Genomic DNA, 15,139 nt, shown 5'->3' on the forward strand with positions numbered 1-15,139 from the left:
TCAGTTTTCTTTGACCGGAAACTGTTTTTTTTACCTCCTCCTCACTCCTGAATGATCATTTTACTAGCTATAGTATTTATACTTGGCAGTTCTTTTCTAGGAGCACTTGAATAATATTGTGTCACTTCTGGTCTTCAGGGTTGCAGATGAAAAATATACTATCATTCAAATTAGTATTCCCCTATAGGATATGAATTGTTTTTCTCTGGCTGGTTTCAAGATCTTTGTCTTTAGTTTTTGACAGTTTAATTATGATGTCCCTTAGAATGGATATCTCTGGGTTTAGCCTATTTGGGATTCGTTCAGTTTCTTGAATCTGAAGGTTTGTCTTTCACCAAATATGGAACTTTTCGACCATTATTTCTTCAAATATTCCTTCAGCTCCACTCTTTTTTTTTCTTCTTCTTCTTCCTTTGGAACTCTGATGGTATGAACATTGAACCCTTAGTTATTGCCCCCACAGGTCCCTGAGGCTCTTTTTATTTTCTCTGTTTTGGAATGGGCAAGTTCTATCACTCCATTTCTATGTTCATTGATTCTATCCTGTCATTCCCCATTGCTTGGATTAAGCACATCCAGCATGACTCATATTTCTCTTGTTGTATCTCCCAGTTCTCTAGTGTCATTGTTCTTTCTAATAACTTCTATTTTATTGCTGATATTTTCTATTTTATGTTGTTTCAAAATAATGTTTAACCAGTTTGTGAAGTACTTTTATGATGGCTATTTTAAAATTCCTGTCAGATAGTTTCAACATATGATTTCTCTCAGTGCTGGTGTCAGTTAATTCTTTGTTTTTTGTATCTTATTCAATTTGTGATTTTCTTGGTTCTTGGTATGACAGGTGACTTTCTATTGTATCCTGGGTGTTATTCCTATCACGTTAGGAGGCTCTGGGTCCTATTTATATCTTTTATATTAGCAGGCAGTTACCATATTTAAGTTTAGCATGCTAGTCTTGGCCCACCTTTGTGAGCTGTGGTTCCAGTAGCAGTTCAATATTCAGAGTCTTTGTAGTACTATTTTGGTCAGCCTGGTTTATTTGAAGCTGCTGGAGCTCCCATTGGCCCCTGCTTCTGCTACCTGAGAAGATGAAAGTAGTTTTTCAAGATCAGACTACCAGGCATCTCTTCTTGGTAGGGGAAGAATGTGGTAGTTTCCCCCGTCATTTCTCTCTAAGCTGTCCCAGTGTCTCTAGGCATTGGAAGAGAGTCTCGGGCACACAGGTACAAAGAGGTTTTCTGGGTCAGGGTGTTTGCTATGATTGGGTTCCTTTCTGTTATGTCTACTTGTTTCTGTGACTCTGAATTGAGGAGAGCCTCAGATTCACAGGAAGAGTCTTCCCAGACTGGGTCACATTTCTTTTTTTTTAATATGGCTGACAACCAAAGAATTTAAAAAATTAGTTTGAAATCATACCAAATATTCATGGCAGAGTGGGGTTTAAAATTTAGGTCTCTAGCAGCCAGCTTAGGACTCCTTTTACTAAATAAATAGTATCAGAAGCAGTGCATAATTAATTATTAAAAGATTAACTTGGGGTTTTTCTATCTTAACTAGAATAAATATCAATGGGTTTTAAATAGTTTTTCAACAAATACTGACATGAAGAGTTTCCCACCTAACTTGCTCAATATTTTAGTATATAGAAAAATCAATAAAAAGAAGCTTTTGTCAAATATTTCAGTTAACTGATCATTACCAGGAACACCATTCAAATCCTGTGTTACTCTGAGCAAAAAATTAAGAGTCCTCAGAACTTCACTTTCTTTCTCTGTAAAATGAGATACTACCTATACTTCAGACAGATAACATGTATTTCTCTGACAGAATAGATGCTCATTAGATCATAGTCATTGTTTATAACAGCAAAACAACATCCATCATACAGGGTAAAATTTCTAAACTTCTTTTTTTTTTTTTTTTTTGAGTTGGAGTCTTACTCTGTCACCCATACTGGAGTGCAGTGGCTGCTCCCGGCCACCGCAGCCTCGACCTGCGGGGCTCCGGCGATCCTTCCACCTCAGCCTTCCAAGTAGCTGGAACTACAGGTGTGCGCTACCACACCTGGCTAATTTTTTTGATTTAATGTAGAGATGAAGTCTCACCAAGTTGCCCAGGCAGGTCTCGAACCCGCGGGCTCAGGCAATCCACTCACCTCAGCCTCCCAAGGCGCGGGATTACAGGCTCGAGCCACCGAGCCCAGCTTCTAAACTTCTTAATACTTACAGTCTGATTTATTTTGTGTGGCTTTGGTAGGCCTTTTATTACTCATATCCTTTGGCTACATGAATTTCTCTAAGTTTTGATGAACCCAACAAAAAATTATGCATTTGGTCAAACTCTCCAGAGTGCAAACTCACTCTTACATCAAGTCAGTTTAAAATTAACACCATGCTCACGTTGAAGGTTAAATAAGTTTAAAAAAAAATTGAAGGCATATGTACCAAGATGGAGAAGGCTACTTCTACTGTTTGCCTCTGGATGGGGGACAGAACTAGAGACTAAGGATTTGCATACATACAGGACTAGAAAGCACCTATTTTCTTATACTATTATTATTTGAGTCAGAGCCTCACTCTGTCTCCCAGACTGGAGGATAGTGGAACACTCCTGGGCACCGCAACCTCGACCTGCTGGGGTCAGGTGATCATTCCACCTCAGTTGTCCAAGTAGCTGGAACTACAGGCGTGTGCCCCCACACTTGGTTAATTTATTTTTACTTATTGTAGAGACATGTCTTCTCAAGTTGCCAAGGTTGGTCTCAAATCCTTTGGCTCAGGCAATCCTCTCGCCTCTGCCTCCCAAAGTGCTGGAATTACAGGTGTGAGCCACCACACTTGGTCAATTTTTTTTACATTATTTTTATAACAACGATTTATACATATAAATGAAAAACCATTCACAAAGCTGACAAAAATGCAAAATCAATTTACAAGTTAGACAAAATCTATAAAACCAAAAACATTAAAATAAAAGTATGTTCATTGAATGGGTTGCATGTGCAGTTCATTAAACTTGACTCTATCTGCTATGTGAAGAGGGCATCGTCCACTAGAGAACAGGCTCTTTGGAGTTCACCAAGGTTTTGTTTGTTTGTTTGTTTTGTTTTTTAAATGACCTTAGAAGATGAAATGAGAGAACTACTTCCTTTCTTTCTCATCCCATCCCCAAATAATCACATGGCCAGAATATCATGGAGTCCTGGCAGGAGTAGTACCCAGTGAGGGTAAATAAGCTTATATAGCTGATTTTCAAAGGAAAATTTAAAAGCAAATAACAAATACAGAATCGGGTCACCATGTGGTAAAAAGACCCTTCCATAGGGGGGACAGACGAATTCACGTTTCACCTACCTTTGCCCAGAGAGCAGCTGACAGTCCAAGGACAGGACTGACAGCCAAAATCACAAGAGTTAGCTTCCAACCACGTGTAAATCCTACTATAAAACCGGTGAAAAACGTTGCCATTGACTGAAAGAACATTCCAATTTTGTCACCAATTCCTTCATTAATCTTATGGACATCACTAAAAGAACAGATAGGGTTAAAAATAAATGTTAGAATTGTAAACATAAAATTTTTCTCCTAGCCTATCTTATTTTGAGTGTGGGTAGTTTATATCTAGGGTCTTTTTATGCATGTGTGTGTTTGATTTGGCATGTAAGTTTCCAGTAGGATGTTTGTCATTAACAACAAAAATCTGTAGTCCACATGGCTCCAGGAAATGGACATGGTATACAGAAGAAGGGTTCAACCTAGGAGCTCAGAAACTTCCCCAGAAAGTATCTTGCTGCTGCTTTACTGCAAACTCTCAGAGGATTTCTTCATTCTGGCAAGGATCAATCCCTCATTTAGTGCCAGTTATGCAGATCCCCATCATTCCCTGTCAGGGTACTGGGAAGAACAGGACACATCAGATATGGTCCCTACTCAGATGGAATTTAGTCTCCTAAGTACTTCAGAGAGACACACTAACATCTCCTGTCACATCTGCTGACATCCGATTTCATTTTATTAAGAATGAGAACCACATCCAACATATAGTTCATCATTAAACTAGATACTTACTCTGTGAGCCGAGTGTTAAGCTCCCCAACATCGTGTACATCAAACCAGCCTATCTCCTGTCGCATTATAGCATGAAAAAACTGCTTTCTAATTTTGAATATTTGTCTTCCAGCTGCCAGGCACCAAAATGAAACCTGAATGTAAGCAGCCACAAGCACTCCAGCACCAATTCCACTGTAATAATAGGCATACCTGAAAAACAACAAGAAAAATGCATATACTCTCTGTTTCTTAATCAATATTCCTTTCCCAAGGAGATCATTCATTCTAACTTGTTCAGTCATTTGGGTATCTCATCATCCTTAACAAATGAAGGAGTCACAAGCAACTCTGTAACAAGCAGAGTTGATGGTCACCATCCAAGTATGACTGCGCCAGTGGTGTAAAACAGCTAAGAGTGGTTTCTACTTTAGCTAAAATCTCAGTTTTCCACTGCTGTATAACCTTAGGGAAACTGCTTAACCTTTCTAAGCCTAATTTTCCTAATTAGCAAAATGGAAATCAAAATATTAATATAGTCATATATGAAATATACTTGGGTCAGTACCCAGCATATATTAAGCACTCATAGAATGCCAGTTACTGTGAAACTATGTGATGTGTTAGGAATCACAGCATTAGGTAAGATGCACCACTGCACTCCTGTCTATTTTTATTACATCAGCATCAGTTGATAAGCACTTTGGGGTGGTCTCTTCACATTGGGGGATGGAAAGAAGTGACAGAATTTGTCAGAAAGTAGAAACAAGAAATGGAAATGGTCTCTTGATCTCTGGGTTATTGATCCAGTAGACCTCAAATGCTAAGAGGTAACTGAAAATAACAAGTATTTTTACATCTTCTGCCCAACTGGCTGTCATGCGTTATCCTAAAAGGCTTAGTGAATCAAATAGCAGCCCTTCCAGTTGAAACTTGAACAATAAAAACACAAGCATCATCTAAAGTCAGAGTCTTGATCAACCTAGAAATGCTGAATTAATGTTTCCTTGTTGAGTCTTAATTTAACAAAAGCAAATAATTCTTGGATCGCTAAACAATGTTTAGGTTAAAAACAAATATTCTAAAATGAAATACAGTATTCCCACTTTTTAAAGTTCACTACTTGCCATCTTCAAATGCAAATGTGTGCATAAACCATGTAGAAGCTATAAGATGGTTAAGTAATAAACAGATAATCTCTGACATTATTTCTCACAAAACTCAGTGCTCAACCTATCAGGAATCTTGGTAAACAAGTCTTCCCAAGCTATAACTCATAATTTACAATGTATTTATCAAGGAAGATGTAATTAGAACACTAAATTTCAGATAATAGATAACTCAATAGTTAATTATTATCCAAGTGTCAACGACATATCAAGAGATAGCTAAAAGGAAAGTCTATTTAACAAGCAGAACTCATGCTTTAAGACTAATTTAATATATTTTAAACCATCAGCGTAGATTTACTCAAATTTTTTCTATTTAAGTACTTACATGATGATTACAAGACATTTTATTTCATTTTCTCCCACATAAAAAACAGTGACTTTTCACTGGAATATTTGGAGGTATTCTCATCTTTCAAGATATGATCAAGTGTCTCCACTTTCTTCAAATTTACCAGATTATTTACAGGATAATGTAGAATCATTAACTTCTGATTCACCAACACATACCTTTAAACACCTGTTATAATCCATTTTGGGGAACAAACTTCAAGATGTGTAAATCATTAACAAAATACTTCCCCAAGTTGAGTTAAGGTTAGAGTGACTATATTTATTCTGGGCAGTTTTATTCCACTGTTAAGAATCAGATAACGAGTAAAAAAATTCCTGTTGGCTAATGTCATTGTATCATGATTGAAAATACACAGGCAACAAATTAATAATTACAAGCCATTGAAAATACTTTTAAACTTTTTTTTAAAGAAATGAGGTCTTGCTTTGTTGCCTAGGCTAGAATGCAGTGGTGCAATCATCGCTCACTGAAGTTCCTTGAACTTCTGGGCTCAAGCAATCCTCCTACTTCAGTCTCCAGAGAACCTAGGACTACAGGTATGTACCACCATGCCCAGCCACTTTTCTTTATTTTTAAGAAAATAAAGATTCTTAATTCAACTACATTTCAAAAGCCTACTTTAAACTCCTCTAATTTCCCTTTATATGATATTCTGTATTTATCAGTGCATACATAAGTCTATTTTAGGGTTAACCTTAACCTTACTATATCTTACAAAGAAAATTCTTTAAAAAAAATTCTACATTGTACCCTCCTGAAAAACTAACAATGGCATTGTTCTCTTCAAAACTTTAAATTCTTATTATAATAATACATAATTTTAAACATTGCTACAACTTGACTGATAGTGAAAAGTTTAACAATAGTAAGAAGAACATTTAATTACGTGGTCATGTCTTCCTCCAGTTTCTTGAGGATCTCTGTAGTGTTGATAGCACCTAGACCACCACAAAACAAACATATACCATTTATGTCTCTTTGGTCTCTAATAAAAATAAGCATATAAAAATGAATCAAACTCATTTCACTTAATGATTTACACAAAAATAGGTCAAATTGATTCCATTTTAATTGTGTGTAAGCACTATTGCAACCACACACACAATAAATCCAATAACATTTATTTGTAAGAAGAAACCCAGATTTGGTAAGAAGCAGTCTGTTAGCAGAAATATCAGTAGCCTGGAATTAAAAATGTTATAGAATATGATTTCCAGATGCTATAAGAGAAAATTCTCTCCTAGCATTCTTGTCCTGATAAATATCAATGTGTACTTGACACTAATGTACATATTTACAATCTAAGAGGGCATTTTTCCAGTTTTTATTTTTGTTCAAAAATATCAAATACAAAGAAAAGTATAATAAACACCAGTGAGCTCATCATCTAATATTAGCAAATGCTAACAGTTTTGGTCAAAGTACATTATAAAACTCCTTCATAGCTGTAACACACACACACACACACACACACACACACACACACACACAAATAACCACTGTTCAAAATTGTCATGTGTACATTTTCATACTTTCTTTTATATATACATGGATATACACACAAATACATACATACATATTTTCTAAAAATGGCATCACAGTTTATATTCAGTGGCCAATTTTCCATGTCAGTATATATGAATCTATTTTTCTTTTTCTTTTTTTTTTGACTTGGAGTCTCACTCTGTCACCTGGACTGGAGTGCAGTGGCTGCTCCTGGCCACCGCAGTCAGGACCTGCTGGGCTCCAGCGATCCTTCTGCCTCAGCCTTCTAAGGAGCTGGAACTACAGGTGCGCGCTACCACGCCTGGCTAATTTTTGATTTATTGTAGAGATGAGGTCTCACCAAGTTGCCCAGGCAGGTCTCAAACCCGCGGGCTCAGGCAATCCACTCACCTCAGCCTCCCAAAGGTGCGGGATTACAGGCTGAGCCACCGAGCCTGGCTGTATCTATTTTTCAAAGTTGCACCTATTTCAATTGTTTCCAGTATTTTATTGTTATATGCAATGCTGCATTAAACATGCATGTACACATATATCTGTGCATATGGTAAATATTTTATGGAATAAGTTATCACAATAAGGACTGCTAAATCAATGGGGAGGCACACTTTATATCTCATAACCATTACAAAAAATTATGCTACAATATGAGAAGGCCTAGTTCAGATGAGTCTGGTTTTGACAAGTATAGGAAAGAGATGAAAAAAAATACTTCTGGAAAAGTAGAAAATACAGACAAAAGTACACAGCATGTCTGAAGAATGAGTGAGCCAGTGTATCTGGGGTATGGGATATGTATGTAGATGAGAGGAGGTGGATATATAGCTGGGAAAGTAATGGGCCTCAGAGAAATGGTGCATGATAACAGACCAGCAGTCATTCAATGATTTTAAGCAAAAAAAAAAAAAAAAGAGGATATAATTATAGGTATGGTATAGAAAGGTTTAGCCACCAGTAATGTAGAAGATTAATGGGAATAAAGACAGACTAGGGGACTTGACCTACTAACATTTATGTAGGGAAAGAGAGTTCTAAATGAAATTAGAAAAGAAGGAAAGTACTCACTCACAATGTTTATAGAGGAAGAAATTACAGGACTTTGCAACTGATGGAATATAAGTAGAGAGAGTAAAAATTAATAAATGATCAAGATGTCAAGCCTAAGCATTTGGAGAATGTTTTGTGTTGCAGTGGGAAATAAGAAGTCAGCAAAAAGAGCAGGTCTAATCAGATACAAGAAGATTATTAGTTCAGTCTTGGACACTTTTATTTTGTAGTGCCTGGCATATTCAATTTAAGATGTCCAATAAGACTATGACTATCAGTTCTGGAGAGAGTTCAGATCTAAAGATTTAAGAGTCACATGCCAGAAGCCATTTCTAAATTCAGGAAAGAAAAATTCATCTCTCCTTATCCGTAAAGATAGGATGGCAGTTAAGGAGAAAATGGCAGGCCATGCATAGAACTCTGGGAAAAACTACATTAAGAGGTAAAACAGAAAGGAAGACATAAAGAGATGCAAAAACAAAGCAAAATATGCAGGAGGGATCATTGATTACTTCACCTTATATCAATACAACAAGACATTTTTTTCCAGATAAAATATTTATTTAAATAAGTTGTGAGATTTCTTCTGCTCTACATTACTGAATAGTCAGGTGAGGATTTTTCTCCAAATCAGTCTTTGAAAATTACTCATTACAAATTTTCTATCTTCTCTATCTAGCCGGGAAATGTTTCTAAATAACATTAATTGTTACTATTATGTATCACTACCAAATCAAGACCAGCTTTCAAGTCTAACTAAATATCTGTTTTCTACTCATTACTACTACCAGTTTTCTCGATTCTAGAGATAAAAGACCAAGAGAATTTCAACAAATGTTCTTTGGCAATGGTGGCTTGTAAGTCCACAGGCATTTTTATACAGTTCAAAAAGTAAAACATTATGTTCAAGGTCAAAATTGACTCCTTTATGTGTATAAGTACAACTATGCTATCTTTATCTATCTATCTATCTATCTATCTATCTATCTATCTATCTATCTATCTATCTATCTATCTACTGTCTATCTATCTAGAGTCATCAGAAAGCAACTCTAGCACCAAGTTTCTTTTATTTGTGCTTCAGCAGTGCCAAAGAGTACCAGTCAGAATAAAAATCAGGTATTCAGGTTCTTCGACAGAGATCATCTCTGTTGTCCAAAGAATGGAATAAATACATCATATTCTTTAGACCATTTCCAAACAACAATTTTTTTTCTCCAATCAACTTTTATTAAAAGTTATTTGACCCAGAGATTTTTTTCCTCCTCTATGAGTTTCTCTCAAAATTCTCATCTTAAGACATGTTTTCACAAAATCAAAGCTTTCAAGCTGAAATGATCTTAGCGATCACATAGATCAATAACTTTTTATTTGCATGACTCTCAAAGAGCTACTACAAAAACCAATAGTTACAAAGAATAATTTGAATAGGATCCAAAAGGTAACATTAATTTTGATCGGAAAAGCCAGAAACTCTCTGAGCTATGCAATATCAGCCAAATTATCAGTATGGGAAAACCAAACATCTAAGTGTGGCATTTACTTTAATAAAATACTTGCTCAGACTCTTGACTACCTGTTGGTCTTCTGGCTTCCAGAACCTCATTCTCCTGGTCCTTCCACCACTGATCTCCCTCTTTCTTAGTTCTGGCAGTGGCCCCTGGTATTCTCCCTCCTTCCTACACACTAGTGTTTCCCAGAATCCCATGCACACTCCCAGGGTGACCATAGCCACTTCCAGAGCTTCTGTGATTTCCCAGTCTGTATCTGGAGCTATCCAAATTCTATCCCTCCTCATGGTTAATGCTCTGGTTTGGGTCCCCATCATAGCTTACCTCTCTACTCTAACAAAAGCCTCCTAACTGGTCTTTTTACTGCAATCAAGTCTTTCATATTGCCACCAAATATTATCTTTGGAAACAAGAATATAATCCTACTGATTCTATTAGTAACCTTCAGTGAGGCCGGGTGCGATGGCTCATGTCTGCAATCCCAGCACTTTGGGAGGCTGAGGCATGAGCATTGCTTGAGCCCAGGAGTTTGAGATCAGTCTAGGCAACATAGCAAGACCTTGTCACTAGAAAAAAATCAAAAAATTAGTCAGATGTGGTGGCACATGCCTATAATCCCAGCTACTCTGGAGGCTGAGGAAGAAGGATTGCCTGAGCCCAGGGAGGTGAGGCTGTGGTGAGCCATAATCGTACCACTGTACTCCAGACTGGGTGACAGAGTAAGATCTTGACTCAAAAACTAAAACAATAATAACCATCAATGACAGTCCACTGCATAAAGTCTAAGATCCATAACATACAATATTAGCCTCTTTGCAATCTTGTCACAATGTACACGAGAGGAAAAGATTTTTGAAAAATCAACTAATGATTTTCCAGATATTTTCTTTATCCCCACACCTTTCTCCTCCTTCCAGTATCCTGGTTTGTTTGGTTTTTTTATGTGACAGCGGCCCTCTCTCAAGACAGTGACTGCACAGCACTGTTACTCTGTCACCTGAGGTTTGGGGCCTTAAAGAGAGGATTTCCGGTGTGTATGTCTCTTCCTGCCTTTTGTGTCCCCAAAACCTATATCCTTGAGGGCTGCAAAGGAAACTGAACATGACTAAATATCTTGCTTAAATTTCATGAGATGAAGCTCCATCCTTTCAGTCTAAAAAAATATCTTCCACATTCTGAGAAGAGCTGTAGTTGATAATTGGCAGTACAGGCACTGGAAGGTCCAGGAAAGAGTAGCCTTGTCTCCTGCCACCTATGCAGACCCTAAGGGAGTGAGACCTTGGAAAAGGAATGATTATATAGTGAGTTGAGAGAAGGGCTTCACAACGGCTTCCCAGAGTCTCTTTGGACCTAGAGAGATACAGAAGGAACACAGTGATACCAAAACTTCTAAGAGAGGAGAAGAGAGCTTGATGGAATGCCTGCGCAAAAGACGATGCTGAACAACACAGGCCTGCACACTCATCTGGAACTATGTTGGCCTCCCAGACATAGCCCAGGGGAAGTTGAGGGCTACCTTAAAATAACTGACATTGGGTTTCTACCACATTAGCTGAAGAGGGATGCAAGATGAAAATTATGTCATAAAAAATAAAAATTATGTTTTTTGTACACATGGATTCTGGAATAATACTCAGATTTACTACATATCTTTCTAGCCTCAACCCTTCGACTCCCTTATACTCATCCTCACCAGCTCTCCCCACTTATATGTAGCTCTGAGCACACTGAAGGGTTTGTTGTTCCCTAACTATCCTATTTGCTTTCTTTCTTCAAGACTTTATTCATTGTCTTCTCTACCTGGAATGCCCTTTACCAAAATTTTTTTTCCCAGAAAATATTCTTCCATAAATGAACTTAAATGCTATCTCCTTTCAGATGACTTACCCCTCACAGAATAACTCATCTTGTCATAGAATTCCATAGTAATTGACATATGATTCAATTTATTAAGTAGATGCTAGATTGTTTGTATCTATCTCCTCCTCCCACTCTCATTGGTGTGAGCTCATAGAAAACTACACAATTTCTAGTTTATCTTTATATTCCCAGTGTCCAGCCTGTTGTATCTGCTGTAATCTAGCCCATCCCTAAGATTTACAAGTGGTTTCATAGAGTTACCACTCATGTCAGACCATTTATCCAAATATTCCATCTAATCATTCTCCAATTTGGTACATAAGTGTCTTATTTTAAGATTAAAAAGAGACACAGTAGACCATTCTACCTGGTAAGGCAAGACTTCATTAAAAAAAAAAAGTTGTCATTTACTGCTTGATAACTCTGTGCTACGCATTGTGCCAATGTCTTATACACAACAAAAGAATCTACAACTAAACTTGCCCATAGCATGACTAAAGACTCCACAGCACTTGGGAATCATATTATATTTTTATGTAACTTGGATACTTTAGCATGTTTAGCTATTTTAACTACTGAGCGCTTAAGAACAGAATGAATTAAAAATATGTGACATGAATGCACGGGGATTTCCTAACTGGTAAAATAAAATTATATTCAAAAGGTGGTTTTCAAACCATCTTCCAAAGAAACTTCCTGTCAGGTCCTGTTCTAGACACTGAGGTCACAACCTAGAATGAGAGCCTATTCCTCTCTCACTGGATTTCTGTTCAAGCAGGAAATTCTCTCTTTAAGGTCCCAAACCTCAGGTGACAGGGTAACAGTGCTGAAATAGCTACCACAGTTTTTCTCAGAAACTTCCTTTTTTCCCCTTATGCCTTTTTTTCTATTCAAGAAGCAGTAACAACCAATTAAACAATACATTAATAAATTAATTTTAGGGTAACAGCTCTTAATAAACAAACTCATAGAATGACTTTGAGGTGAGTTGGGGGCAAAAGGTCTTTCGGAGGGAAAACTGAGTGACAAGTAGCAGTCATTACAGAAAGATGGGGCAGGCTCTGCACATCCTAAGCCAGGAAGGACACTGGAGTGTTCCAGGGACAGAAAGGCCAGTGTGGGTGGATTACAACCATTAGGTAACAAGCTATAAGACTGACAGAGCATGCAGGCACCAGATCATGCAGGCCATCATAAGGAATTTGTATTTATTCCATGCTATAAGAAAACAATGGGAAGCCAGGCGCAATGGCCCATGCCTATAATCCCAGTACTTTGGGAGGCCAAGGTGGGAGGATTGCTTGAGGCCAAGAATTCCAGACCAGCCTGGGCAACATAGTGAGTGCCATCTCTATATAAAATTTAAAAATTAGCCAGGTTGGTGGCACACGCCTGTAGTCCTAGCTATTCAGGAGGCCGAGGCAGGAGGATTGCTTGAACCCAGGAGTTTGAGACTGCAGTGAGCTAAGATTATGCCACTGCACTCCAGCCCAGGCAACAGAGTGAGATGGATAGATGGCTAGAGGAAGGGAGGGAGGGAGGGAGGGAGGGAAGGAAAGAAGGGGAGAGGTAAGGTGACCTGACTTAGGTTTTTACAAGTTCACTCTGATAGCACTGGACAACTAGACAAAGGTAAGCAAGAGTAGAAGCTGAGAGAGGAGTTAGGAAGTTAGAGTTGTATAAGCAAGGCATGAGGATGGCTCTGGACACAGGCTGTAGACAGGGATGTAGTGGTCAGACTCTACAGAGCAACCTCAGCACTGCTGCTGGGTGTTAGGAGAGCAAAGACCCTGGTTCTAGACTCCCTTCTACTACTTTCATCCCAGGCAGCCTTCCTTTGAGATGTTTTTTCCTGGCGAACTTTAATAACAGAGGTTATTTACACAGGGGTGCTCTCTTATTCAAGAAGAGTTATTAACCACTGACTTAAACCATCCATAAGGCCCATTCAAGCTCAAGAACACTATGATTCCAATTTTTCCAGTCTTCTCATGCAGGAAGCACTATCAACCACAAGCAAAGGGCATCTGGACCTTTTGTCTAGATTACCAGCCACACCCACCCCTACGCACAGGTATTTGCCCAGGCTGGAGCCTGCCACTCAGTATGGTTGGGCTTACTACAGGTGACAAATGGTTCCAGGAGCTGCAGTCTCTTCATGTGGGCTACCTTCACACCTTTGAGCTGAACAGCCTCCTGCCTGATCTGCCTAACATACCAAAAATCAAGCCTACATACAGGGCAGCATCTTAAAGAGAAAGAAGACCAAGTGAAAGTCACTGGCATTTGCTTCCATTTTAGGCAGAGTTTGAAAACCACTAGTGGAGTGGAAAAAACACCAGACTAAAAAGCAGGATTCCTAGCCTAGAAGCTCAGCTCTGTCAACTAGCAAGCAATTCCATGGTGGCCACATTGCTTCAACTTCCTGGGCATGGTATCTACTGTTTATATATAAAATTATGGGTTCAGGCTAGATAATATCTAGTATCCTTTTTTACCACAACATTCTAAGATTCAGTGTTCTCTCTCTCTCTCTCTCTCTCTCTCTCTCTCTCTCTCTCTCTCTCTCTCTGCTTTGGCTTTGAACATAATTAACCAAAAAAAATCTTACTATAGTATAGTGTCATAGAAAAACTAATCACACTGTAAGTTTTAATCTAAACATAAACAATAAACAGCCAAAACTGAACAATATACTTTGAAATATTTTATCATTATTTAGTACTTGAGTTCCCAAAATTTATCTCTAAGATTTTTTCAATGAAATTGTTAAGAACACAGGAAAGTTTTGAGCAAATGAAAGAAAACAGATATGCAGTGAGTATTTTTATAAAGTATTTAGAATTTCAATATTAGCTAACATTCTAGTTGAAAGCATTCCCATAATGTTGACCTTGAAGAAACAGATAACAATGTTTTATTTGCTTACAACACCAAAATCTTGAAACAGTGGTATAAGATTTGCACACATTTTATATACTCATGGTTTATGCATTAAAAATATAGATACTATTTGAGAAATTGCATGCAATGCAGTTATAAAGAAAGAGAAAAGCTATCAGTGTGGATATACCATAAATTGAATCATTAGAGACAGTGAATAATTAAGAGTATACTTAAAGAGTATCTTTGGGTATTAAGCACCATGAGAAATGGCATATCTCCATCAAATCCTTTAATTTCTGGATCAGTATGTTATCCTCAGTCTCTTCTTTTCTGGGTATTCCTCTAATTCTTTCATTGCATGAACCCAGTGCCAGTCTATGTAAGTTTAACTCCTGACTCTGCTACCTGCTAACCACATGACCTCAGGCAATTTAAATGTGCTTAACCTCTCTGGGTCCTGTTTCCTTATCGGTAAAATATATATAGATAGCCGGGCTCGGTGGCTCAGCCTGTAATCCCACGCCTTGGGAGGCTGAGGTGAGTGGATTGCCTGAGCCCGCGGGTTCAAGACCCGCCTGGGCAAGTTGGTGAGACCTCATCTCTACAATAAATCAAAAAATTAGCCGGGCATGGTAGTGCGCGCCTGTAATTCCAGCTACTTGGAAGGCTGAGGTGGAAGGATCGCTGGAGTCCAGCAGGTCGAGGCTGCGGTGGCCAGGAGCGGCCACTGCACTCCAGTCTGGGCGACAGAGTGAGACT

The 15,139-nt window shown here is 38.1% G+C and overlaps 1 protein-coding gene across 2 annotated transcripts in view; it reads right to left on the reverse strand.

Annotated features, from left to right (window-relative positions):
- Positions 1-15,139, reverse strand: part of ABCB1 (ATP binding cassette subfamily B member 1) — a 97,652-nt gene that overhangs the window by 76,826 nt on the left and 5,687 nt on the right. The window contains exons 2-4 of one of the 2 annotated variants that reach the window (XM_021714073.1): positions 6,460-6,511; positions 4,071-4,262; positions 3,357-3,528 (exon numbers count right to left, since the gene is read on the reverse strand). In XM_021714073.1, coding sequence (XP_021569748.1) covers positions 3,357-3,528; positions 4,071-4,262; positions 6,460-6,511 — 416 coding nt within the window. The remainder of the gene's footprint in view (positions 1-3,356; positions 3,529-4,070; positions 4,263-6,459; positions 6,512-15,139) is intronic. The other variant, XM_021714074.1, reaches the window with a different exon arrangement.

The sequence above is a fragment of the Carlito syrichta genome, unplaced genomic scaffold (assembly GCF_000164805.1).
Source record: "Carlito syrichta isolate Samal-C Ts95f unplaced genomic scaffold, Tarsius_syrichta-2.0.1 Scaffold305203, whole genome shotgun sequence".
NCBI classification, from domain to species: domain Eukaryota; kingdom Metazoa; phylum Chordata; class Mammalia; order Primates; family Tarsiidae; genus Carlito; species Carlito syrichta.